The sequence below is a fragment of the Wolffia australiana genome, chromosome 3, assembly GCF_029677425.1.
Source record: "Wolffia australiana isolate 7733 chromosome 3, ASM2967742v1".
Taxonomy (NCBI): Eukaryota; Viridiplantae; Streptophyta; class Magnoliopsida; order Alismatales; family Araceae; genus Wolffia; species Wolffia australiana.
In genome coordinates this window covers 1,549,778-1,577,629 of record NC_135837.1, presented here as the reverse complement: position 1 = coordinate 1,577,629, position 27,852 = coordinate 1,549,778, and the positions used below count along the sequence as shown (strand labels likewise).

At 43.9% G+C, this 27,852-nt stretch overlaps 1 protein-coding gene across 1 annotated transcript; it reads right to left on the bottom strand.

The window, feature by feature from the left end:
- Nucleotides 1-146: 146 nt before the first annotated feature.
- Nucleotides 147-26,643, bottom strand: APM1 (aminopeptidase M1). The gene is made up of 19 exons (XM_078572005.1): nt 26,352-26,643; nt 26,133-26,278; nt 25,930-26,032; nt 22,331-22,517; nt 22,164-22,257; nt 21,369-21,522; nt 20,995-21,099; nt 20,798-20,914; nt 18,221-18,334; nt 5,331-5,513; nt 4,636-4,909; nt 4,430-4,551; nt 4,252-4,349; nt 3,968-4,145; nt 3,166-3,280; nt 3,001-3,068; nt 2,805-2,882; nt 1,633-1,710; nt 147-1,556 (listed from the first exon to the last, which is right to left on the bottom strand). Exons 1-19 carry the CDS (start codon nt 26,583-26,585, stop codon nt 1,374-1,376), a joined length of 2,631 nt encoding a protein of 876 aa, XP_078428131.1. The 5' UTR covers nt 26,586-26,643; the 3' UTR covers nt 147-1,373.
- Nucleotides 26,644-27,852: the final 1,209 nt, after the last annotated feature.

Below are 27,852 nucleotides of genomic sequence, written 5' to 3'. Positions count from 1 at the left end.
ATAATGCTCAACAAACCGAACACGAACATTTAAGTTTTTGGCTGTTTCTTTCATCTACAAATAATGTTCATCTGACTCCAACTAACAAACTTTCCATCCCCAACCCTACACCTGTTGTTGTTACAGATGGCTGTGTCATGAGGGTGTTCTTTAAATCTTTCTCTTTTATTTGTCACTGGGCATCCATTTTTTCAAGTGTATTTCTAATAACAATGAAATATACACTAAAAGTAGCATGAAAAAGGAGAGGACAGGGTGAGAGAGATACATACAGAGGACAGGGTGAGAGAGAGAGAGGGAGGGATGCAGAAAAAGACAGAGAGACATACAGATAGATGCAGGAACAAGAGAAGGAAATATTGATGGGGAAGATTATCATAAGCAAGGAAATTATTTAAGAGAGGACGTTGGAAGAGTTCGGGAGACAGAGATAACAGATAGTCATATAATTATTAAGAGAGAGAGAGAGAGAGAAGAGAGCAAAGATTGGGAGAGACTGCGAAAGAGGAAGAGACAGTGTAGGGAGAAAGGTATATGGATGGAGGAAAGAGAGTGTGAGAGAGAGATTGACAGAGAAGAGAGAGAGTAGACAGGTATATAGATTGAGAGAGAGAGAGAGAGAATGACAGAAGAGATAGAGAGTACAGAAGAGAGGTATATAGATTGAGGAGAGAGAGAGATTGACAGAGGAGAGAGAGACATAGGTTGAAAAGAGAGAATGAGAGGGGTTGACAGAGTAGAGACAGAAGTATATATAAATTGAGAAGAGAGACGGACTGACAGAGTACAGAGAGAGGTATGTATAATTGAGAAGAGAGAGAGACTGACGGAGTAGAGAGAGAGGTATATATAATTGAGAAGAGAGAGAGAGAGAGAGACTGACGGCATAGAGGGAGAGGTATATATAATTGAGAAGAGAGAGAGGTTTATATAATTGAGAAGAGAGAGAGACTGAGAGAGTAGAGAGAGGTATATTTATAATGGAGAAGAGAGAGAGACTGACAGAGTAGAGAGATGGGTATATATAATCGAGAAGAGAGAGAGAGAGAGACTGACGGAGTAGAGAGAGGGGTATATATAATCGAGAAGAGAGAGAGAGAGAGACTGACGGAGTAGAGAGAGGGGTATATATAATCGAGAAGAGAGAGAGAGACTGACAGAGTAGAGAGAGAGGTATATATAATGGAGAAGAAAGAGAGACTGACAGAGTAGAGAGAGAGGTATTTATGAAGGAGAAGAGAGAGACTAACAGAGTAGAGAGAGAGGTATATATAAATTGAGAAGAGAGAGAAAGAGATTGACAGAGTAAAGAGAGAGGGAGAGATGCTGACCAAGGAGACAGAGTATCTTAGAGAGATGTTGATGGAGGGTCACTATTCAGCAGAAGCAAGGGCCTTCAAGACGGCAGAGAGGGAGTCGTCAAGGCGGATGTGCTGGACCCAATTAGCATTTATGCCGATTCGCTCGATGCTCTGTTTGAGTGTCCGAGCAATGGCCGGCTTCGACCGAGTGGCGAAGAACTCGGTCACCTCCTTGGCCATCTCCTCTGAAGAGAACTGCGAACATATAATCCCACTGTTGAATTAACACAGCCTATGAAGCGAATTTCAAATCCAAGTATAGAGAGTGTACTGGGGACACAGTGCAGCTGATGAAGCGACCAATCAGGAATCCATAGCCCCATGTCTTCGAGATGTGCTCCCAGTTATCCTGAAGCACTCAAAAATTAGCCAAAGCCTCTCTCTCTCTCTCTCTCTCTCTCTCTCTTTCTCTCTCTCTCCTCTCTCTCTCTCTCTCTCTCTCTCTCTCTCTCTCTCTCTCTCTCTCTCTCTCTCTTTCTCTCTCTCTCCTCTCTCTCTCTCTCCTTATCTTTATATGCAGAATGGATCATGAAGGAGGAGCAGATTCTGGGCTTTGAGACAGAAGAAGAGATGGAGAGGGAGAGAAACTGAGAGTAAAAGAGAAAGAGAGAGAGAGAGTGCAGAAGAAGGGGTCCTCAGAAGAGAGATGGAAGGGATAGACCAAGAAAAAAATGAGGTAAAATGAAGAGTGAAGAGAGAGAGAGAGGAGAAGGGGAGAGAGTGAGAGAGGAGAGAGAGATAGTGAGAAAAAGATAAGTGTAGAAGAGAGGAACGAATGAGAGGGCAAGAGGATATTGAAAGCGAAAAGAGATAATGGGAAAGAGGTAGAAGCGTAGAAAAAGAGATAAAAGGATAGATGATGAGAAAGAGAGTAGAAGTGTAGAAAAAGAAATAAAAAGGGAGATCATGAGAAATAGAGACATAGAAGATCATGAGAAAGAGAGAAATAGAAGAGAAGAAAAAGAGATAAAAGGAGAGATCACGAGAAAGAGAGAAATAGAAGATATGAAAAAGAGATAAAAGGTGAGATCATGAGAAAGAGAGAAATAGAAGAGAAGAAAGAGAGATTAAAAGAGAGAAGAAAGAGAGATTAAAAGAGAGAGAAAAAGAGAAGGGAGAGACAGAGGAGAAGAAAAAGAGAAATTCGAACAGACGAGAATGACAGAAGAGAACAAAAAGAGAGAGATTAGGAGCGAAGAATGAGAGGAGATTAGAAGATAGGGGAGGCATACAACAAGTAAGAGAGAAATTAGAACAGCCGAGAAAGTCAGAAGAGAAGAAAAAGAGAGATTAGGAGCAAAGAATGAAAGGAGATTAGAAGATATGAGATACAGAGGAGAAGAAAGAGAGGGAGTATAAAAGAGGGGAGAGACAAAAGAGAAGAAAGATAGATATTAGAAGAGCAGAGTGAGAAAGATGTGAAGAAAGAAAGAGAGAGAGAACCTTTAGCCACTGCCACGCGATCTCCCGACCCTCACTGCTGACTCCAGCAAGCCCAAAAATTACATCTTGACTCCGGACCTATAAGAATCAGAGAAGATGATGAGATGCTCAATTTTTTTTAATTCTTTTGCAAAGGCAAAACATTTATAACAAGTTTGAAGCCGCTAATTTCCAATGATGGCATAAGATTAACAACCTCCGTCGACAGCAGGAAATTCAAAACCTCTAGGATCATCTCTGGGTCAGGGCAAGACGACAGAGAACCTGAGGACATATTCACAAGAAATAAATAAAAAGGAGAGACGGTCAGATTCACAAGAAAAATAAATAAATAAATAAACAAGAGATGCCTGCCGCGTACTCAGGATGCGGGTCTTTTCTTGGCTCAGATCTGTCTCTCTGTACACCTTCAAAAGGCTTTCATACCCAGACCTGTTTATTCTATCTGCATTTCTCATCACAACTACATACGCTGCCTGCAGCAAAGAAACACACTGTTGGTCACGCATGGGACATAAGATGGTTAGCCAACAGATAAGTTAGTCGTCTATGAGGGATGATGAGGACTCATCCTCGTCTGTCGCCATAATAATGAGAACCAGATCATAATCGTCATCATCTTAGCCATAGATAATGATGAGAATAATGATGACTGATCATGGTCATCTGTCAACAAATCGCAGAGACATGACCCAGACGAACTCGTGCATGTCATTGTCATCTCAATGAAAAGGGATGACTAGGATGATGGCGAACTAGTCGACCTCATTTCCATCTAGATAAAAGTGAATGCCGAGAATGATGACTTACTAGTCGACCTCATTTCCATCTAGATAAAAACAAATGACGAGGATGATGACGAACTAGTCAACCTCATTTTCATCTAGATAAAAACGAATGACGAGGATGATTACGAACTAGTTAATGCCATTCTCATCTTGATCAAAGCGAATGACAAGGATGATTAGGAAGTCGCTAATACCATTCTAATCTTGATGAAAACGAATGATATGGACTATGACACATGAGTCATCAACAGTGTCATCTTTATGAAAAGAAATAACAAGGAAACTGACAACTCATCATCGTCCTCTCATCCTCATCTGTGGTGATGGTGAACCTTACTTAAGAAGAGAGAAAACAGAAAGTCAACAGTGGTGGACCTTTCGAGTATCAGGAGGCAGACTTGGCGAGCTTCTATCCTCCATAAATGCGAAGAATCTCTTCAGGGCCTCATCTCTGGTGGAATCGTGTCCAAGCATGGCAAGCACGGCCAGCAGCTCTCCCCTCAACATTGCATCCAAGTGGCTCTCCCCACTCTTCGGTTCCCAACCCATTTTCCTAAGTGTAAAACCAAACAGGACGTCATTATTTCATTCAGAAAATATTTTAAATAGTACAAATTTTTCTTCTCAAAACGTAAGATAGAAAACATGGGGCCAAGTACTTCGCCGATATCTGGAATAGATTAATGAAAAATCGCTTCAGATCGGGCACTAATTCTGGGACGGCATCAGACACGATCCGTAGCACTTTGTAGCTAATCTGCAAAAAATGGGGAATGGATGATCCTGATTGATGATCTCGTGGTCTTAAATTGTACAGATAAATCATAAGAACATTACAGAGATTAGCTGCGACAAAACGGTGTACTCCAGCTCTGTCCTGAAGGCTCCCATCAAGGAAAGTAGAGATGACAGAGGCAATTTACAAGCCGTGCATAGGGCATATGAATCATCCAAAATTCCTACAGAAACAAGAATGAAATAAACACATTAAAATAGATAGCACTGAAATTAAAGCGCCGACGATTTCTTTGTTTTGTGTTTACCAAATCTGTCAGCGACTGAGAGCTGCTTGGCTTGTATAGCAGATTGGAGCCGAGCTGCAAGATCAGCATCATATTTGACCCGATAGAAGCCAGTCTGATTGACATTAAGCTTGACCCAGGTGTTGCCCAATTTATTAAAGTCCTCCGAAATTAGGATATTTTCTGTGTTTGATTTCAAAAGAAAGTTTGTTTGGGAACTATATGAGCCCCAGCACACCGTGATAGGAACCATCCATTGACCAGCGCCAGAAGATCCACTTGATAGAAATTGGGACTGGTCAAATAATTACTGTCACATTATCAGAGACCATGGCCAAAAAATTTTGGAAGAATAAAGAAAATACTGGGCTCTACGTAGCATGGGGGGTTGATGACAAGGGGACGATGACCAATTTCATCCGGTTTCCAAGATCCATCGACATCATCGTTACCGTCATTCACCCAAGTCTAAATATGGATGATGATGCCGATGATGAGATTGGGAGAGTGTGAATTGGTGTCGTTGTTGTCATTTTCATCTGTCCAAGCCCAAATATGGATGACGAGGATCATGAAAAATAAGTCATCATCTGCCAACCAAGCTTCAGGCACCGCAATGAAATAAAGAAAGCACATAACGACGAATGTGAGGAAAGTATAAACAAAATCCCAAGTGCTTCATAGAACATCTAAAACAAATGAAAAGGTGAAATGACCTGCTCGCATTCAAAAGAATTTTCTTTGATCTTTACAGAGACAACAGGGTAACCCTTTTGTTTCGTCCATGAGTTCATGAGTGTCTTGACAGGCTCACCAGATTCCTCTTCAAGAACTGACCACAGGTCCTCTGTCTTGGCATTACGGCATGCGTACTTATTTATATAGGAAGCAAGAGATCTCTAGAAAACAGAAAAAAGCAACCACAAAATCAGAAAGAATAACATGGAGGCTATAAAAAAACACTCATATATTTCAGTATCCATAGTTATTGTCAAATGGGCTCTCGTCAATGGGCCTGGCCCATTGGCACACAGTTTTATGCACTAGCCGTTATTCTGACCGTTGTAATTCTATTGGGCTTTTTTTGTGTTTCTTTGGCCCGATAATACCTCTATTTAACTTTGAACCCTAAATGGGTTGTGTAAGGTCGTTCTTGTATTTTTGAGGGTTCTTTCTTCTTCCCTAAAAGTCCTCGACCTCTCTCATTCACTCTCCCTGGAGACTCCCAATTCGTGACAGTTATAATCAATAGTAAAATGTCAGAGCTCTCTTATTTATAAGTTGTGAATTCCTAGATAATTTTAAACAGAAGCAATCAAAACCGTAGTGTGCACGATTAGGTCGTTAGGAAATATTTTGCGAGCTTTGAGATCGAAAGTTATTTTCAGTTTGTAAAATAATCTTGAAGGTTTTGAAGGAATTAAGAAATAGGTTTTGAAGGAAGAACACTCATTCAATGGACATGTTAGAAAATAAACTGAGAAATGGGTTTTGAAAGAAGGATACTCATTCAATGGATATGTTAGAAAATAAACTAAGAAATAGGATTTGAAGGAAAATGAGAAGGAAATAGGGTACTCAAGACAGAAAGCGCACAACAGTCGTCCACAGCAGAGATGCAGCAGCACTTGTTAGGGCACAACAGCCCAGGGAGGAGATAGCAGGAAAGACCAACGTGTTTATTACTTGAGAAAGCCCCCAATTAAACAAGATGATCTCGGATCCCCTATCTGTCAGCCGAAATATAAGTCCGTTCTTTATTCATTTCCTTTTAATTCATGTTCTATTTTCTGGATACCTTCTTGTATTGGGCCTTCTATTTTTAGCCCACGTGGATGTACACCCCTGGCTATATATAAGCCAAGGAACTCCAACAGAAAGAATAATGAAGCAAAGTAAGCCTTCTTGAACCTCGTATGTTGTTCGTAATGGTACCAGAGCGTTCGTCAAGAGACGATCTGCGGTGCAGAGATCGTCGTCTTCTTTGAATCGTCGTCGTCCTCTTCTTCTAGATCCACAAACTACGTGAAGGAAGGTTACTGGTGTACACCGATCCAAAGTTCTGAGATCCTCAATTGGATCTCCGTCTCATATTAGTGTCGGGCGGCTGTTCTCGTTGGTGGCTGTTCACTTCTTCCGGATCGGTGATTACGCTTCAAATTGGCAGTCGTTTCTTCTGTAAGTAATGAATTATTGCTGTTCTTGATTAGATCCTCACCGTCTCAAGATTGTCCGTCTTCTTCCGCATTGGTGGTTACAATCGCTTGATGTGCGAATTGCGTATTCCGATTTTACTGTCGCTTGTGGCAAAGGAGATCTGATCCTGTCTTCATTGCCGTTCTCAAGACTATTATCATTCTCGGCAGAGGAGACCTGAGCTTGCCGTCCATACTATTTTTTCAAGATCAATACCTGTTCCAGACGCTTATCTACTATTCTGTCTCTGGTGGCGTTGATCCAGATCCGTGAGATCATTAGATCCAACGACTGTGTAGTGTTGGATTCAAGAAGTTGCAAACTATAATATCAGCTGACATGGCGACTCCACTGCGGAACAATGACCTTCAAATTACTCAACAAGAGCAAGGATTGTCCTCTATTCTACATCATGGAATTCCTGAATCCATGAAATATACGGGGCTAAATTTATTACATTGGAGCAAATTTGTTGAGATGATTCTTGAAGGAAAAAGATTGGGTCATCACTTGAGTGAAGAAATGAAGCCATCAAATCCACGGTATGCGATGTGGAAGGCTGAAGACGCTACAGTCAAAACCTGGTTGCTCAGTAGCTTGCGACGAGATTTAATTCCAAAATATCTTCTGATTGATACTGCAAAACAGATCTGGGATAAAATTCATAAGAGCTGCGTAAAGACAAATAATGACTGGCGGATTTATGAGTTAGTTACCAAGGCAACACTTCTTCACCAAGGCGAAAAAACAGTCCAAGTTTATATATGTGAACTTCAAAGCCTATGGGATGAGATAGACCATTACAGGCCGATTGCTGAGACAGATTGCCTCTGTCGACATTATACTATGAAAGACCGGATTTATAAATTTCTTATGGGTCTTAATCCTGAGTATGACTCATTGAGACGTCAGATTCTCAACAGGGAGATAGCACCCACTCTAGAACAAGCCATACAACTTGTACTCGAAGAAGAAAGTCGTATACAACACCCATCTAATGCACCAGCTGGTGAGACAGGTACTGGTTTTATAGCAACAAAGCACTCAAAATCTCACCACAGTGAGTATCACAAAAATCAAAGAGGAAAATCTACATGGCAGGCTAGAGAGTCAAATGTCTGCTCATACTGTAAACGGAAGGGACACAGGAAAGAAAGTTGTTGGGACCTACATGGTCGACCACCGAGACAAGCCCATGCTAATGTTGTGAATATTCAAGATTCTACAAGTGAAGATGATAAAGCACATCCTACACTGAGTGATTTCCTCTCTATCGAGGAGGAGTTAGAGAAACTGAAGAATATGATTCATCCAGTAAACACATCTATGGTCTGCAAGGAAGAGCATCATGATGGTAAACTTTTAAATTTTTCTAGCATTCATAATACATATAGTTCATCCAACTGGATTATTGATTCTGGAGCAACAGATCACATGACATCATATCATTCAAATTTTATTGAATACTCTGTATGTTCTAGCAGTCGGCGAGTACAGACTGCAGGGGGAGAAATGCTTCCTGTCTCTGGCTTTGGAACCGTTAAAATAAAAGATCTGGGATTGTTGGAAAATGTCCTTCATGTTCCTAAGCTTAAAGTAAAATTGATTTCTCCTCAGAGATTGGTTAAAGACACGTTACTTACGCTAACTATGGATTCTTCTGGTTGTTTTTTATATGATAAGAAGCTGAGCCGAACGATTGGACCAATTGAGGAGAGACACGGCTTGCTGACAGTACATGATGGAGCAGCTGAGGTGCTGATGGCAAATGGCAGAAGTCTGTCAGAGGAAGATAATCTCCCAATAGTTGAACAAATTAAACTTTTTCATTCCCGTTTGGGTCATCCATCGTTTGAACTCTTGGGACGGATGTTCCCTGTTTTTACTCATGGTGTGGATCTTTCCAAACTTATATGTGATGCATGCCAGTGTGCTAAACACAAGAGATCGTCATTTAAGGGAAAGGGTGAAGGTGAGCGAAGTGTCAATCCGTTTGATCTTATACATACTGATGTGTGGGGTCCGTGTTCTATATCATCATTGAGTGGTGCTCGATGGTTTATTATAATCGTTGATGACTATACTCGATTGACATGGACATATCTCCTTAAGAATAAGTCAGAGATAACAGAGATTATCAAACATTTTATTACCATGATACAGACCCATTTTGGTGTGCAAGTCAAGAGAATTAGATCAGATAATGCTCAAGATTACTTTAATGTAACATTGAGATCTTATTTTCAAACACAGGGTATTGTTCACGAGTCCTCATGTGTATATACACCGCAACAGAATGGTGTAGCTGAAAGAAAAATTGGTCATGTTGTAGAGACAACCCGAGTATTACTTATTCATCGGGAGTACCCAAGTATCTATGGGGAGAAGCATTATTGACAGCTGTTCATTTGATCGACCGTCTACCAACCAAAGTACTTGGATACCAGAGTCCTATCAATCTTATGATCAAATTTTAAACTTTTTGCGAGATTGAAAACTGGGCTGAAACCCAGATTATTTGGCTGCACAGTTTTTGTTCATATACATCATGCATATGTGTTGGATATACGTCAACTCAAAAAGGGTATAAATGTTATCACCCTCCAACCAAGAGGATGTTTGTGTCATTAGACGTAACTGTGGAATCCCACTCTAGGTTGGGATTAGAACGGGAGAGAAGATGATGAGAAGAAGGAAATGTAATCTCATACACAACTGGTTACAAGAGAGAGGGTAGTTATACCCTAGGAGAGAGAGTGTGAATAAAGGGCTAATGGGCTAATAGAACAAGGCCCATTAGCCATATAAGGCCTATCTCACTAACAGCCCCCGCAAGCGAGGTATGGATGTCGTCCATGCCGAGCTTGGATACCGCACGCAGGAGGAGAGGATTAGACAGGCCCTTGGTCAGGACATCAGCGGCCAGGTCGGAGGAAGACACAAACTGGAGGTCGAAGATGCCCTCGTCCATCCGCTCCTTAAAGAAGTAGCGGTCGTGCTCCATGTGCTTGATCCGACCGGTCTGGCCAGGATTTTTGGCCAGGGCAATGGCTGATTTGTTGTCGCAGTAGAAGTGAATCGGACCAGAATACTTGACGCGAAGTTCGCGCAAGATCCCGTAGATCCACTGGCCTTCCGAGGCCCCATCAGCAAGAGCCCCGAATTCCGCCTCGGCGCTAGAGCGGGACACCTTGTCCTGCTTACTGCTTTTCCAGCTGACAAGGCCACCGAACACGAAGGCACAGTACCCGGTGGTGGAACGGTAGTCGACGACGGACCCGGCAAAGTCAGCATCCATATAGACCTTCACAGTCGTGTCAGAGCTCCGTGGGAAGAGAAGGCCCTTTCCGGGGCAGCCTTTCAGGTATGCAAGAACCCGATTGGCGGCCTGGCGATGGATCTCGTGCGGAGCATGCATGAATTGGCTGAGAAGGTTGACGGCGAAGCTGATGTCGGGGCGAGTGTGGGTCAAATACAGGAGCTTTCCCACCAGCTGTTGATATTGATAGGGGTTGACCGGCGGAGAATCGCCCCCATCACCCAGCTTCACATTAGGATCAATGGGCGTCCGGAGTGGGAAGCAGTCGATCATACCAGTCAATGTCAGCAAGTCAACGGTGTACTTCTGCTGGGAGACAAATATGCCACGAGACGAGTAGGCGACCTCAAGACCCAAAAAGTAACGGAGAGGGCCGAGTGCCTTAATCTCAAATTCCCGAGCAAGAGCAAGTCCGAAGCAGGAGGCTTCCACCATATCCGAACCAGTAATCAGGATATCGTCAACGTAGACCACCAGGATAGCGACCCCGGTTGGGCCATGGCGGAAGAAGATGGTAGCATCACTGTTGCTCTGGGTGTAGCCTTTAGCACGCATGACGGAGGAGAAGCGGCCAAACCACATCCGCGGGGACTGCTTCAGTCCATACAAGGACTTGCGCAATCGGCAGATGGTTCCCGGAGGACCCAGAGGGTACCCGAGAGGATGGCTCATGTAGACCTCTTCCTCAAGATCGCCGTGAAGAAAGGCGTTCTTGACATCAAATTGCCGAATCAACCACCCATGATGAGCAGCGAGAGCCTAGAGTAGACAGACGGATTCTATCTTCGCCACGGAAGAGAAGGTCTCAAAATAGTCGATCCCCTAGGACTGCGTAAAGCCCCGAGCGACAAGCCGAGACTTGCGACGCTCAAGGGACCCATCAGCACGGTGTTTCGGGGTGTGAACCCACTTGCACCCCACGGCCTTCTTTCCCGGCGGAAGAGGAACCACATCCCACGTGTTGTTTTTGATCAAGGCATGCATTTCTTCGTCCATCGCCGCCTTCCAATGAGGACAGGCAAGAGCGTCGGCAAGACGGCGTGGGACGGGAACGGACGCAATGCGGGTCAAAAACAGACGGTAGGGAGGACTCAGGCGGTCGTAGGAAAGATAGTGAGAAAGTGGATAAAGAGGTGTGCGAGTGCACTGGCGGACCCCTTTGCGTAGAGCAATCGGCCAACCAAAGGAGGCATCGTCAGCCCCAGGGGAAGCCGACGGAGAGGGATGGCCAGAGGGGGAGAGAGCGGAAGCAGTGGAGGGAGAGACTGTCGCAGGAGGGGCAGACGACGCGGAGGGCGGGGAGAGCGGAGGCAAGGAATCAGGAGGGATGGGCTCGGGGTCAGTAGAGGAAAACTGAGGGGGAGACACCGTGGAAGGACGAGGTTCGGAGGCCACTGCAGGAGGGGAGTCATGAGGAGCAAGAGGAGGATCAAGGGCGACAGGCGTGGGGGAAGGAGGAGCCATGAGCTCGACGACAGGGAAGGAGTCCAAGGAGGGAGCCAATGAGGCCTCGCCCGGCGAAAGGCCGGACGAGGAGGAGGAGCCATAGAAGGGTTGGAATTCGGCAAAAGTGACATTCGCAGAGATAAAGAACCTGCGAGTGACGGGTGGTAGCATTTGTAACCTTTTTGGAGAGAGGAGTAGCCGACGAAGATGCACTTGAGAGCCCGGGCATCGAGCTTCGTCAGGGTGGGTGCCGTATCATTGACGTACGCGGTGCACCCGAAGACACGAGGAAGAAGGTTGGTACGCAATGTCACAGCAGGAAATGTAGTGGACATCCGATCAATCGGACTGCAGAACTGAAGAAGCTGGGAGGGCAAGCGGTTGATGAGATCCGTGGCTGTCAACACGGCTCCTCCACAACACGTCCAGGGGACACAGTAGTTCAGCAACAGGGTACGGGCTGTAGAAGTCACATAGCCAATACGACGTTCGGCCATCCCATTCTGCTCCGGGGTGGCAACACAGGACGTCTCATGCAGAACGCCCCCCTCGGCAAAGTAGGTTGCCAACTCTTGGTTGACATAGTCGCGGCCGTTGTCCGAACAGAAATGCTGAATGGGACGGCCAAACTGGGTCTGAACCATGGCACAGAACTGTCGAACCGTGGCCGCCACAGCTGACTTGGCTGGAAGCAGGTAAGTCCACGTGTAGCGGGTGGCCTCGTCGACGAAAATCAGAAACCAGCGGTGCCCCTTCAGACTGGGCTGCGGAGCCGGGCCCCAGACATCACTGTGAATCCGATACAGCGGTACCGTTGTATGGGAAGCAGATGGAGGAAAAGACGAGCGTCGATGTTTGGCTAACTGACATGCCTCACAAACAACGGTCTTAAGGTCCAAGCCCATACATAAAGACGGAAACAGACGCTGTAAAGTAGAGAACGGTGGGTGGCCGAGGCGCTGGTGTTCAAGCTGGAGGCGGTCGCGGCGATGGTCAGCAGCTGGTTGAAGACTACGCTGCACCATAAAGCACGATCGGCTCCCATCATCGAACAGCAGCAACCCCGGGTCCCGCCTAATCAGTGTAGTCTTCCGCACCTTGTTAGACAAGAAGATCCCGTCAGGTTGGATGTGGAAGGAACACTGAACCGCATCGACAAAGTGCTGCGAAGACATAAGCAAGGCACGGAGAAATGGAACATGGAGAACATTGCGGATGTGACCGAGACCATCCAAGTGGATAGTCCCGATGCCAGCCACTCGAAGACGTCCACCCCCGGCTGTGAGGACAGCCCGAGTCCCAACATGCCGCTCGTAGGATACGAAGCGGTGGTTGAACGGGGTCATGTGTTCCGTGGCCCCCGTATCAAGCACCCAAGTGGTATCCGACACAAGAGGGGCCATGAGAGCCGTATGTCCACAGTACCACTGATCGGAAGGAGTAAGTAACGCACCAAACGTTCCGAAGGAGGCCATAGGCTGGGTCTGCAGGACGGTCAACTGCACGGACAAACGGGCAAGATCGGCTTGCAACTGCTCCATGGTCACCGCAGAGCCACCCGGTAGAGGAGGGGACGAGGCCGGGGCGGCGGCGACAAGGGCTTTAGCAGCCTTGGCCGCTTGAAGGTCAAGCTGCTTCTTCCTGCATCGCTTCGCCGTGTGACGGCGCTTGCCACAATAGGTACACACCAGCTTGTCCCGCGGGTCCGAGGCCGGATCGGAGGCAGGGGGTTTGGGTTGCTCCGGTGGGCGCGGCAGCAAACTAGAAGAATCCCCAAGACGGGAGATCAAGGCAGTGGAGTCAGCCGAGGTCGCCACCTCAGAACGATCACGCCGGAGACTGCTCTCCATCTCTATTAACTCCTTGACCACCGCTTCAAACTCCGGGAGAGTACCCTTGGTATGCAAAGTTCTGCGGGGAACCTCGGCGTACTCGGGGTTGAGGCGGTCAAGAAATGACAGAAAACGGAGGCGAAGGGTGTGGCGTTTATCAACGCCGTTCGGATCGCCAACGGGCATGTAGTAGTCGACCTCCCTCCAGAGTGCAGTATGCGCCAAGCTATAGTCCATGATGGACATAGTCCCTTGGCGTAGGGCACCAGCGCGCTCCACGAGCGAAAAAATCCGCCAGTGATCAGCATCGTGACCACAATACTTGTGGGCATGATCCCAAATCTCGTTTGGAGTAGTCAAGTGAAGGAACTTGTCGTAGACCGAGGGAGAGAGCGTGTGGTTCAGCAGCCAGGAGTGGACAAAGTTCTGCTCGGCGTCAAAAGCGACATAGTGCGGGTCGGTCGTCGGCAGGGGCGGGCAGATCAAGTGCTTGTGGAGGAGACGGCCCTTCAGCGTAGACTCCACAAACTTAATCCAGGCTAGCAGTTGCGGAGCACTCAACCGACAACAGTCGGGAGCAGGCGGGAGAGGGAGACCAATCTTGGGAGAGGGCAGATCTCTCCCGAAGTTGGCCGCCGTGAAGACGGGAGACTGCGCCGGGGGGTTCTCAGGAGAAGACCCTGAGTGGACGGTAGAGTCGGTAGGCATGACGAGCGGCGCCGATCGCGGCAGCTTATCCGGCGGCAGCTGCGGCGTGCTGCGGGCTGCGGCTTGCGGCCTGCGGCGGACTGCGGCTGCGGCGTGCTGCGGCTTGCGGCTTGCGGCCTGTGGCGGGCTGCGGCGGCGGCTTGCTGCGGGCTGCGGTTTGCGGTCTGCAGGGGCTGCGGCTGCGGCTTGCTGCAGGCTGCGGCTTGTGGCCTGCGGCGGGCTGCGGCGTGCTGCGGGCTGCGGCTGCGGCTTGCTGCGGGTTGCGGCATGCGGGCTGCGGCGGGGTGCGGCTGCGGCTTTCTGCGGGCTGCGGCTTGCGGCCTGCAGCGGACTGCGGCTGCGGCGTGCTGCGGGCTGCGGCCTGCGGCAGGCTCCGGCTGCGGCTTGCTGCAGGCTGCGGCTTGCGGCTTGCGGCCTGCGGGGGCTGCGGCTGCGGCTTGCTGCGGGCTACGGCTTGCGGCCTGCGGCGGGCTGCAGGCTGCGGCTTGCTGCGGGCTGCGGCTTGCAGCGGTAGTGAGAGACGAGAAGGAATCCTCTGGCTTGGCTGGTGAGTCTGGCTAGCAGACAGTGGCAGCAAGGGCCAGGGACAAGGGGGTTGGATCAAGAGCAAGGCTCTGATACCATGTGGAATCCCACTCTAGGTTGGGATTAGAACGGGAGAGAAGAAGGAAATGTAATCTCATACACAACTGGTTACAAGAGAGAGGGTAGTTATACCCTAGGAGAGAGAGTGTGAATAAAGGGCTAATGGGCTAATAGAACAAGGCCCATTAGCCATATAAGGCCTATCTCACTAACAGTAACCTTCAATGAATCTGAAAGATATTTTTCATCTCCATGTGGTAGAGCAGAACAACTAGTCCAAATTGGAAGAGAAGTTGAATTGCCTAGTATGCTATCATCACCAGAGAATACAGATATAACTCATTTAGAGGCGTCAACCAACTTACCATCTATGTTTGAAAATGGTAGTCCAAATTCAGTATGGCAGAATGAAAACGATGAATCTATTGAATATAATTGTGAGGATGCAGAAGAAGAACAGGAATCGAGAGAAATAACTACAGTACAACCACAGCAAGCATCTTCTGAAGATGACTCAGGCTCGCCAATTGCATTAAGAAAAGGAAAAAGGAGTTGCACTCAATTTCCAAGATACCCTATATCGAACTTTATTGGATATTCACATCTCTCCACTGAATATCAAGCACTTATTGGTAAAATTGACGCAATACTACCGCCCAAGACAGCGCAGGAAGCTATGAAGAATAAAAATTGGAAACAAGCCATGGATGACGAAATGAATGCACTACTCAAAAATGATACATGGGAAATTGTTGCATTACCCTCGGGTAAGAAGATAGTAGGATGTAGATGGGTGTATACCATAAAGTATAAGTCTGATGGTACGTTGGAAAGGTACAAAGCCCGTCTGGTCGCAAAGGGGTATACTCAGTCGTACGGAATAGATTATGGGGAAACATTTGCCCCTGTGGCAAAATTGAATACAGTTCGAATTCTACTTGCAATAGCAGCAAATCTGAATCGGAAATTATTTCAGTATGACGTAAAAAATGCATTTTTACATGGAGATCTAGATGAAGAAATTAATATGGAAATTCCTCCTGGATATTACCCGCACATGCGCAAGAATCAAGTGTGCAAATTAAGAAAGGCCTTATATGGATTGAAGCAATCTCCAAGAGCATGGTTTGGGAAATTCTCTCATGCGATGAAAGACATGGGCTATCACCCGAGTAATGGAGATCACACTCTTTTTGTCAAGACAGGTTTGAACGGGAAGGTGGCTGTATTACTTGTCTACGTGGATGATATTATTGTTACTGGAAATGATGATGAAGAAATTTCTATCTTAAGCCAGAAACTTGCTCAGATTTTTGATATCAAATATCTGGGATTGTTGAGATATTTTCTGGGAATAGAGATTGCTTATTCTTCTGATGGCATCTTTATTTCTCAGAGGGAATACATTTTGGACATATTGAAGGAGGTAGGTATGAGCAACTGTAAACCATCGCCAGTACCTATGGATCCTAATTTGAAACTTAGACCATGTGAAGAAGCAGCGCCTGTTGATCGGGGACAGTATCAGAAGTTGATTGGTAAGCTTATATATCTTAATCACTCTCGTCCAGATATTGCATTTGCGGTGGGATTTCTCAGTCAGTACATGCACAGTCCGCGGGAACCACATTTGCAGGCAGCATTTAAAGTACTTGCCTACCTAAAAGGAACAGCTGGACATGGGCTAATGTTTCAGAAAGGAAAAAATTTAATATTGGAAGCATACACTGATGCAGACTATGGTGGGTCAGTGTTGGATCGAAGGTCAACAACTGGATACTGTATGTTCCTTGGTGGTAGTTTGATTACTTGGCGCAGCAAGAAGCAAAAGGTAGTATCAAGGTCGAGTGCAGAAGCAGAATTCAGAGCCGTAGCAAAAAGAATATGTGAAATTCTTTGGATCCGAAATATTCTCCTTGATCTCCATATAACTCAAGATTGTCCTACAATACTCTATTGTGACAGTAGGTCTGCAATTGATATAGCGCATAACCCAGTTCAACATGATAGGAAAAAACATGTTGAAATTGATAGACACTTCATAAGAGAGAAGATTGATTCTAAAGTGATTGCTATGGAGTACATTCCCTCAGATCAGCAAGTTGCAGATATACTTACTAAGGGCATTCCAGGCAGTTTATTTCATCGGCTTTATTCCAAGCTGGGAATGAAGAATATCTACCTACCAGCTTGAGGGAGAGTGTCAGCAGAAATATAAGTCCGTTCTTTATTCATTTCCTTTTAATTCATGTTCTATTTTCTGGATACCTTCTTGTATTGGGCCTTCTATTTTTAGCCCACGTGGATGTACACCCCTGGCTATATATAAGCCAAGGAACTCCAACAGAAAGAATAATGAAGCAAAGTAAGCCTTCTTGAACCTCGTATGTTGTTCGTAATGGTACCAGAGCGTTCGTCAAGAGACGATCTGCGGTGCAGAGATCGTCGTCTTCTTTGAATCGTCGTCGTCCTCTTCTTCTAGATCCACAAACTACGTGAAGGAAGGTTACTGGTGTACACCGATCCAAAGTTCTGAGATCCTCAATTGGATCTCCGTCTCATATTAGTGTCGGGCGGCTGTTCTCGTTGGTGGCTGTTCACTTCTTCCGGATCGGTGATTACGCTTCAAATTGGCAGTCATTTCTTCTGTAAGTAACGAATTATTGCTATCCATTGCATACTGGATCCGAGAGTCATAATGTGCAACAGTCAAATGTTTACGGAACAATCAAAATTACAGCAGAAACATAAAAAAGACTTTCTTCTGCCACAGGTTTTGGTACCTCATCAGAAATATACTTTGATTTAAAAATAGTACACTAATTTTCTGAAGGAACAATAATTTTGCCCATGCTATTGACATATTTTTCTAATCATATGATTCAACAAGCTTTTACTAAATATTCTCTATTATGTAACATCACTTCTGATGGCTCAACGGAAACCTGCTTTCAGGAGACAAAATAAAAAAAAACTAAAATTGAAATAACTTTGAAAGGGCGGGCACACTGGCCTTTATCGCCAGACACACTGGCCTTTATCTCAGGTCACCACATTTTCCAACTGAAGGTCTATTTTTTCCCTAGATGTGTACCAGGTTGGCAAGGGTCTGCACTCTCTCTCTCCACCCATTTCCCATATCTAATACTTCCTGTCACACTTTGACAATATAATCAAACGAGATTATGAAGAGCGACAGTGCATACTAGGAAGAAATAATGGCTAATTATTAATAACACGATTTCTGTTCAGAGTTTTTCTCTTTTTTGAAAGAATCTGTTCTGAGTTATTTACTAGACCCAACGAAATCACTTTAACAAAGTGTTTGTAAAACAGGGAATGTGACACTATTTTTTCAAGAATTACAACCGCAACTCCTTTTGGCGTAAGATGATTCCATTTAGTTTCACAACATGTCAGAAAAAATCTTATGCTGTATCAGAGTTAAGGAATCTAACCTTCCAGCACTGGGGATTAAGTGGTAACAAAATATTGAAGTAAGAGACTATTTCAGTCTAACCTGGAAACATTCAGCCCCAAGATAGCTATGCAGCATTCGGATGACAGAGGCTCCTTTTTTATAGCTAATTGCATCAAATATTTCTTCAATCTCACTGGCATGGTTTATGTCAACCTGTCATATGATGTTATGGATGAGTTTGTTAATTAAATCCGGATCCTAACCTCAAATAAAAAAGAATTCTCAACTTTATCAAACCCTGATCATACCCACAAATATAAAATCATGGTACAAAAAATAGAAGCTACCAACTGCGCTGAAAAATATAGTTGATAGCAAGGTCTTACTTTTTAAATTAGACAGAATGTTGTTTTCCAAAAACAGAGTGCCATGGTTTTATAAGGGCATGACGAAGTTCCATTGTTCAAGAAGAACGTGAATTAATGAGAAAATATCCAGTATAAAATGTCTCATTAAATATTTGAAAACTATTCAAAGCGGCAGCATCGATCAACTGATTGTGGTGTATAGAACAGGTATCAGTGAAGGTTACCAAACCGTTACATTTTCTTGCGATAAGACTATGATATGATCCTGGCTCCATTGGTTACCGGAGGAGGATGTTATAAAGAGATAGAAGTTTACAAAGAAAACAATACAACTAATTCATCACATGACCATGCACATGATAGCTTATCGTGCGGGTGATTGGGCAACTGAGTCCTGTTAGGTCAACATAAATTTTAAGAAAGTGGCGGGGAGATGGTTACACGCCTTCATGAATCTGATTTCAATCTGTGAGGGGAGACTGCAGGGATGGGGGTCGCATTTGATCTTGGAGTTCTGAGAGGTGGTTGTTATATCCGTGCGAGAAGTGACATGAGCAGCGGGTTGCTGGTGGAAAGGCAGTGGATCAGCAAGGATCTGGTTGGAGATTTGGTTCTTAGTACACAGTTTGATTTTGTTTGGCAAATTCTATACTCATCCATATCAGGTTATTCTCCTTCAATGATACTATCATTTTATAACGGACCAGAAATCATAAATGGAGGATGCCTTATCTAAACCAGATATCGATCATGGAAGGAACATAAACCAGAGGAGGAAAAGGGTAAATTTTTTTATAATAAGTTTAGCAGCTTCTGCTGAAATCTGTTCTCTTAAAAAACAGGGATGCGAGGAAAGTTTATTTCTCCTTTGATAATACATTCTTTTTGGAGGACAGGGGAGGAGAGCATTAAGATGAAGAAGAAGAGCTTCATTGGATATCTTCTTGGCATAGGTTGGTATTCATTGGAAAAAATTGAGAGTAGAGCTTCTCGAGGCTGAGTTTGGGACAACCGACAAGAACAGTATTTAATCTTGAATATCCCTTCATTCTTGAATTGATTCTTGCGAATACTGTCAGGGCAGCATATCAACATCCATAATGGAAGGAATATAAACCCGAGGAAAAGTAACCTTTTTTACAAGATAATTAACCACCTTTGATGAAGTCTGTTTTTCAAACCTAGAAGATAAAACATCATTGAAGATACAATGTACTAAATATTATAGTCTGTTTTATGTCTCAACCCATTATATAATTTCAGCAAAGAGATTTATGTAGTCTATAATTTGTGTGGTCCACTTACTCTGCTTTTCCTATAGAAAACATCCATTAGAATTTAGAATGATTGGGCAGCTAGTATCGAAACCAACTTCAAAGGGGAAGGCAGCATGGCCTTCAACTTTGGGACATATATGCTATATGAAACGGTGAGGAATGGCGAAGTCTATATTCCAGTATAAAGCTTGCAGTGGGTACAATACATGCTTTCTCTTGGTTCATCCTTGACTCCGTTTCTTGAGTCAGATTTTTTGCCACAGTGATAACTCTGTCCACGTTCCTTCTTCAGCTCTTCCTCCTGTGATTTAGTTGGTGGAGGAGCTCTGTCAGAGAGAAAAGTTGAGGATTCATGCCTCTCATTAGCAGAGTGGACCTTCTATCTGCTTTCCTCCTCCACGAGAGTATGGATGGCTTCATCTAAAGCTGCTACTTTCTTCCAGTGAATGATCTGCTCCTCACATCAAGGTAGTGTACCAAAACATTAAACTGGAGTCTTCCACTTTTGACTCTATGCTAGGTCCATGTTAGGACCCTATCATAGACAACACACTAGGTAAACAGAGTGAAAGAAAGTTAAATAAAAGTGCGCCTCATCAGAACATGAGAATGACTTGATGATTTTCTGTCTTTATTGAAGCATTCTATTTTATTTTTTTCTATCACTATCCTGCTGGATTCAGTTTTCCTGTCCATCTTTTTATCAAAGAATTAGGGGCTTATAATTTTTCAAAGCAATGCTCTGATTAAGACATTCAGTTTGTGAGAGAATTTGAAAAAAATCCTTTTGCCACTGATACTGAACTTAGGCAGCGAACGTATTCTCTCACACATTCACAACCAGACACCCCAAAAAAATTGTACAAGCAGAGGCCAACAGTTGATTGGAAGATTACTCCATATATTTACGTTGGATAAGAAAAGCTCTTCAAGAAAATGGTTGCAATAGGCAAAAGATAGAATAAATATCAAGTAAATAGAGGTCTATGTAAATGTGCAAGGGGAAAGAATAGTAGCATTGTAAATCTTACCTCTATAGGATGTGATTCTTCTAGAGCATCAAGCCTAAGACCTTCAGTTGTTTCATCCAGAAATTGAGTCCAAATTTGCCATTCAGGAAACAAGGAATCCACAGCCAGATAGCTAACCTGGGGCCAAACATTATCAAATGTTCAGTACTTGTATATTTGATTAAAGAAAGAGGCTTTTCTTGTAAAAATTTTAGTACCCATGTTGCAAATCCTTCGTTAAGCCACAAGTGCGTCCACCATTCCATGGTCACAAGATTCCCAAACCATTGGTGCGCCAGTTCATGAGCAACTACGACTGCAACCTGAGAAAAAGATGAAATAGTGAACGCCATTTTCTCATCATTTTTCAGGAAAAGCTCGTCTCAGATGTGTTATCTTGAGTAAACATTGATATGCGATTAAATGTTTTGAATACTAAAATTCAAGGGCGAAAAGTGTAGAGATAATTCTTAAGAAAATCATCCAGCCCTATTGTATTATTTGCAAAACTCAAGAAAAACAAAGACGAAAAATTAAATCAAAGGTTGAAAATATATTCCTAGGACCATAAAGCTCCACCATATTAAATTACCCTTTGCTTATTGGCAGCAGTGGAGTGACACTCATCATAAAGTAGAGCTGTTTCACGATAAGTGACCAGGCCATAGTTCTCCATTGCCCCAGCAGAAAAATCAGGAATAGCAACCATGTCTAACTTCGGCAGTGAGTAGGGCACACAAAAATACCTAAAAGAAACAAGATGTCAGCAACATATTGCATAGACGTTGAGGTCAACTCACTATAAACATGAGATGACCAAATGAAAAAGAAATGAAGTTTCTATAATGAATTGATTAAATGTGTATCATGAAATAACAAAATGGGTAACTGGGTCAACTTATGCTGCTAATGAAGAGACTGGTGACCCACGCCTTCCACAAAAGGATGTATCCAGATACCCCAGTGGCATGAACTTTAGGCACAAGAGGCGACGAAGATTGCAACCATTTATTCTTCGAGTGCCCCTTCGCCCGCTCGATTTGGGTCACCCAAACGTAGCTGGCGATGAATGTGACATCGAAGGTCTTCTCGGAGTTCATACGGAGAGGCAGCCATTGGAAGAGCGAAGAGGGGGGCCGAGCAATGATAGTGCTCCGGGCAATATGGCTACACCATAACGAGGTGGTATTTAGGGGGCACAAGGTTTCTACCAATGGGATCATGGCATCATGGTTCTCTCGAAGTGTAAACAGATAGGGAGCGGTTGACCGTATATGAGTAGAGCTTTAGAGCTCTTCGCGTGTACCTTTGGGTGGTTATTGCTTTGTCAACTGATCACCTTAAATCAGATTTTAAAAAAAGAGGATAGAAAGGAAAGGGAAATAACCTTGCGAACAGATCAAGCGATCTCACAGCAACATCTAGCGCAAATGTACCTTGACTGGATTTACCAACTTGACAATACACACGCACCTTGGTTCCTAAAAAAAGAAGTAGACAATTATTCACAGATATTTTAATCTGACGAGATGAAAAGAAAATAAGCATGCCTACCAGAAGATGTTGTATCTTCAACATAATCAAAGAGGCCCACAACTACAGCAACCAAGTAAGTTGACATGACCGGAGACTCTTCAAAGAAAAGTGTCCGTACTGGTCCATCCAGCTTTTCTTCAGTTACTGGCATGTTGGACAATGCCACCAGATCATGGGGAACCTCTAGTGTTATCTTGAATTTGGCCTATATGTGATTTATTAAAAGCTTGAGAAAACCATGAAAAGTTGAACCAGTCAAACAGGAAAACCAAATACAAGTTGCATTCAAATAACTTCAAATATTATGGTCCATCTGATGTCTCACACTCTAAACGTAAAAAATTTAAATCAAATAAGCTAAATGCAATGACAAGACTAACGGGGTGGTGGGATGGTTCAATCCCAGGACTTTAGATTTCCTAGGAATTTCCAAGTCCTCTTTTCTTATCTCTGCCTATTTTCTCTTGAACTCTTGTTTGCTTCTGTCAGTTAATAGGATTGCTTATTGCACCTAATTGAGCCATGCCTTCCCGCAATACGAAGTCTCAAGCCATTTCCCTTGCACTACTCACGAAAAAGAAGGTGAACCCCATACCAAATGGGCCAGTAATGGACAGCGAGAAAATTGAGCAGAAGATAGACGCAAGAAGAGGGGGCAGCCTCCCAAAGCCCCTGCCTTATCCCATCTCTATCTATCATGATCTTTCCGAATCATTATATCTATCTTCAGTGTGATCTCTAACTTATTTATCCCCTCTCTCTTGCTGCCTCTTCCATAAGACAGGGAAACAGTGCTTCTGGGATTGACTTAAATCGGTGAAAGATAATTTTTAAACTTTATGCTGAATTCGCTGTCTGCGTCCTGACAAAAAGACGCTTTGTTTCAATGAGCGGATTATCAACATGCATGCTCATATCATTACACTCGCAGATACGTCACTAGATCTTAAATATGTATCTTGCTGGTAAAAGGCCAGGTACCATGTCAATCCCACTAAACCAGCCTAAGCCGGGGATGCCCCGAGGCACTCACATCCTATAATTAGGAGCAGGCACAGCCAATTATTCATCCAGAATTACCTCAGGAGTCCCTTTCCCTCTACTCCTTGCAACAGGACACTCTTTTCTATCCCAGTATTAATGGCGATCTCTGCTCCTTCCCTTCTCTCTTCTTGAGCAACCTTTCTCTCTCATGTTTGGACATTGCTTTCATCTTTGAATTGGACCTTTCTTTTGGAGAATTCCTCTTATATCAGGTCAATTGTCCAATATGTCCCAAGGTACATATCTTTTGGAGGATTCCGTGATGATTTTCTGAAAAGTATTTTACAAATGTTCCACATATCCTGCATCATCAACCTTGCGCAAAGAAATTATTGGATTGGTTGGGTAAGAAGATGACACCATAATTTGGCATCATTGGATCCGTCAAAGGAATGAAAGTGAATGGATGTTATGCTCAATAGAAGCATCCTGCAATACTGAAATCATTGGAGATTTTGAGAAGGCTCTATTATTGGCAAAAACCCATCTGTAGTGTGTCTTTATTGAACTTCAGAGTTCCAAGCATTGATTCGTGGTTAGAAGAGGCTTTACCAGATTCCAGTCCCAGCATTGGCAGTTCCCAGCTCTAAGAATCCAGTAGCCCCACTGCAAGACTGCTTCAGTTCTAGTTGTGCCGAAAGATGAATACTTCTCACGCCACCATGTAGTTAGTAGGTAAATCTGGTAACCGTTAAACAAAAATCATTTCTCAGACCCACGGGTAGCACCTCAGAGCCCGGCTGCAACAAATGAGTTTGGCCTATTCAACAGAGACTGAGATCAAAATTTCAGCTCATGCATACACTTTTAAATCACCAAAAAGAAATTAGAGGTAGCTTCCTTGCCTACAACATTCATCAGTAAAAATTATACATATTCTATTCTAAGACAGAATTCCTCTTCCGGTAAGCTGTGATTAGGAATATAGAAGGATATTTTTGGTTTGAAGGCCGTGCCGAGGTTTGGGCACACCTAGTGGCATTGAAGCCTACTTGACATCAATGCCTACCTGGGGCACTGGGGTGATCCAATATGTGTTTGGAACTGTTCCAATACTTCTCCATTCATTTCCAATGAGGTGATCTTCTTTGTTTGCTTCTTCCATGTCGCCTTGGAATTTTAAGGCCCAGTTTAGTGAAACTTTTATCACTTTCCACTGGGCCAGAGGTGGAAAAACCTACTTATAAAAAGTAACAGAGTCGAAGACCTGAATGCAATGGAACTGAAAAGTGTGATTTGTTTCATTGCTTAGGTTTAGTTATATGAAAATACAGCGATAGTCAGTATAGATGACTCTTGTTCTCTGGATATTTTTTTCCGAAGAATTCCAATAGGAATCCCAACTTGATACTCTGCCAGTATCATAAGCTGTGCAAATAAATTGGGAAAATATTCCAAGGTCCATATGAAGATTGAAGAAGGCCCCATTTATCTATAGAATCACAACATTCAGCACAGAAGGACAGGTGGGATACACTTGTGCATTTACTCTTCATCTTAGGGGCTTAAAATAGATGTATTATTGAAGAAAAACATGAAATGTTTATGATAAGAGATTCCAAAAGGCATATCAAAGGCGTCAGTTTTGCAGGGGGAGAAACGACGCAACAGACGTTGTTGAACATTCTCACACGCACTTATAAATAAGTATGCGAAGGAGAAAACACAGGATTATTCTTGAAAGAGATCTCAAGCGGCAGAGGGCGGGCGCTGGAGCAGTCGTAAGGAGTTTCCAAACGGCCAGAAGGAGGCTCGATCCTCCCCGCATTACTTCTCTACTCTATCCTCATTCTCCTTCTCTCCCCCAAGTTGCATTTCTGTTTTCAATCGGACAACCTTTGCTGAACTACATTGTTATCATTTGGAGTTATATCAGTTTATCTTCCCTGATGAAGCATGAATATAGTTTTCTGATTTTTCGCCGTTAATGTCCATTAAAAAGGGGTCATAAATTTCAAGTAGGTATTCCTTTTTCAATCTCATCGTTACATAATTTGATTCTTTTTCCCAGCACACCTAAACAAGGGGAAAAAAATTTCTAGAGCTTTTGTTCTCTCAAGATTTGCCTTTTTGTTCATTTAGGACAAACCCAGTAATAATCATCGAGCGATGGTATTCTGGTCGTGAACAAAGATATATTTCATTATATGACTTCTGGAAACATCAATGAACTCAGCGCATGTGTAAAAAAGATATTTTTCGTTTATCAGATAGCAGGGAAAACACATATGCAATCTAAACGTTGCATTTGAAAAGGAAAGTCAAATCTCCTGAAGTTGACAATTTTTTCAGCAGCTGCAGTCCAGAAAATGAGTCGTTTCATATTTACTCTCCAATATAAATTTTACTATCTTCTTTTGAAAAAATATACAAATTTTACGATTTATATGTGCCTTCAAAGACTCAGCTGATGAAACAATATAAGATAATACAAACACGCACGGTTCCTGACGAAAACATAGGACTTTTCTTCAGAAAACAAATCTAAAAGTTCAAGAGAGTACGTCTGAACTAATGAAAATCAACTGCGCCAAATGGGGATCAACAAAACTCAACAAGAAAAAAATTATCACCTTGAAAGCAGGTTCATCCCAGCATGGAAAACAACGCCGAGCATCTGCAGGCTCAAACTGCGTAACAGCCATGTTCTTTTTCACGCCGTCGTGTTCATACGTACTATTAAAAAGAGGGAATCCGAACAAAAACAATGAGATCCCATGTCATATAGAAAACTATCCAGATATAAAACCTAAGATGATCCTGAAGTCAAAATTACCTCCGGTAGAATCCTTTCATTTGGTCATTAAGGCTTCCAGAGAAGCCGATTTGCAAGACACCCTTCCCAAGTGGAAGAACCCTCTCGAATTCCAGCACTAGGATCTCATCTTCCGCCACGTAAACGATCTCAACGGGATGCCACTCCTAAATCAGCAAGAGGTAATCAACAATTGCAGCAAATCTTTACTGGTACATAAATAAGCATCCAAATCCCAACCTCGGAGGAATCCTGAGTCCTGAACGAGACCGATCCATCGGCAACGACAAGATCCACGGCGTTGAGGACCAAGAACTTGGTGTCTCCGACAACGGCGATTTCGACGCGAACAGTGCCCGCGAACTCGCAATTGAGCAAATCAGGCTTCAGCTTCAGATCATAACGCCGGGGAATGGCGAATTTCGGCAGCCTCGGCTGTCCCTTGAACAGATTTACGCTCTGCTTCTCCGCCATCTTCGCGAGCTTCACTCCGTGGAGATCGATCAGAAATTTGAAATAAACTCCAAGGAAGAAGAAGAAGACGACGAAGAAGAAGATTAGAAGTAGAAGATTCAAATGCCACGTGTCAGCCCAGAAAGGGTCTTATTGCATGCCACGTGGCATCCCAGAAAGGGTCTTACCGCATGCCACGTGGCATAGTAGTGAAGCAATAGTCCACGTGGCATTGGACGGGACGACGGACAGGGAAGGACTAACTTCGTCCCGTCCTACGTCCCAATTTTCAGAGTTCTGCCTCAATCGTCCCGTCCAGTGTTCTTCCCATCCCTTTTTTTCGTCCGCGTCCCATACCTTTCAAAACCATCCCGCCCAAGAAATTCTTGTCCCGTCCGACATTCCCCGGACGAAACAGGGCATACGTCAGCATTAAACCACTCAGAAATTGACACATGGCGCAGGACGTGTCTGCCAGCTGGACCTGTCTGGCGCATACTATACTCACACAAGACACAGAAACTGTCCCATCCCCCCTCCAAGGCCTCATACGGGACACTTATATCGTCCATGGACAGAGCAATCGTCCCGTCCGGGGGCGGGCGAATGATTCTTCGTTCCGCCAACTGCCCAAAGTCCTGGACGGGATGATTTTTCGCCCACCAACAAAATTACCGTCCCCTCTGCATCCCTGCACTATATGTGTAATATAGAACTTTCTACAAGGACTGTTTGGGGTTTAGGGTTACGGGTTTAATCTGATGATTAAAATGCAACTTGATCTTATCGAATCAGTGGATTTATCCATGCGAGTTCAACATGGAACTAGAAAATCAATCTGCACAGGTAAGAAAATGGGATCAATATTAGAACAATTAGTAGGGAAGCACGTCGCTGTCTGATTTTAGCAAAAACCTAACCCTATACCTAAAGTTCGGTCCGGTCTCGGTCTCGGTCCAGTCCGGTCTCAGTTCAACCGGGTTGACTAGTCAATCCAAGTATTAATAAGTAGTTTTATTCAAAATCCGAAACTATGTTCACATTTTTACAGAAAATGGTCTCCCTTTCTCCTACTTTGCTCGCCTTTGCTCCACTTGGTGGTCAGATAGAGAGAATTAAAGAAATCGAAGGAGAGTGAGAGAGAGTGAAAGAATGAGGTTCAGATGAAGAAAAAATGAGTGTAAGAAGGAATAAAAGAGAGGTAATGGGAGATCGATGGAGTGTGTGAAATAGGGTGAGAAAGGGAGAGAGTGGGAAGAGAGACGGAGACACGGAGAGAGTATTTTTT

Excerpts from the sequence above, each read along its gene's own strand:
- APM1 (XM_078572005.1), bottom strand. The coding sequence starts at position 26,585 with ATGGCGGAGAAGCAGAGCGTAAATCTGTTCAAGGGACAGCCGAGGCTG. Across the intron at positions 22,258-22,330 it reads TGAAGATACAACATCTTCTG|GAACCAAGGTGCGTGTGTAT; the intron begins GTAGGCATGCTT and ends TTCTTTTTTTAG. Across the intron at positions 1,557-1,632 it reads TCAGCTGCACTGTGTCCCCA|TTCTCTTCAGAGGAGATGGC; the intron begins GTACACTCTCTA and ends ATATGTTCGCAG.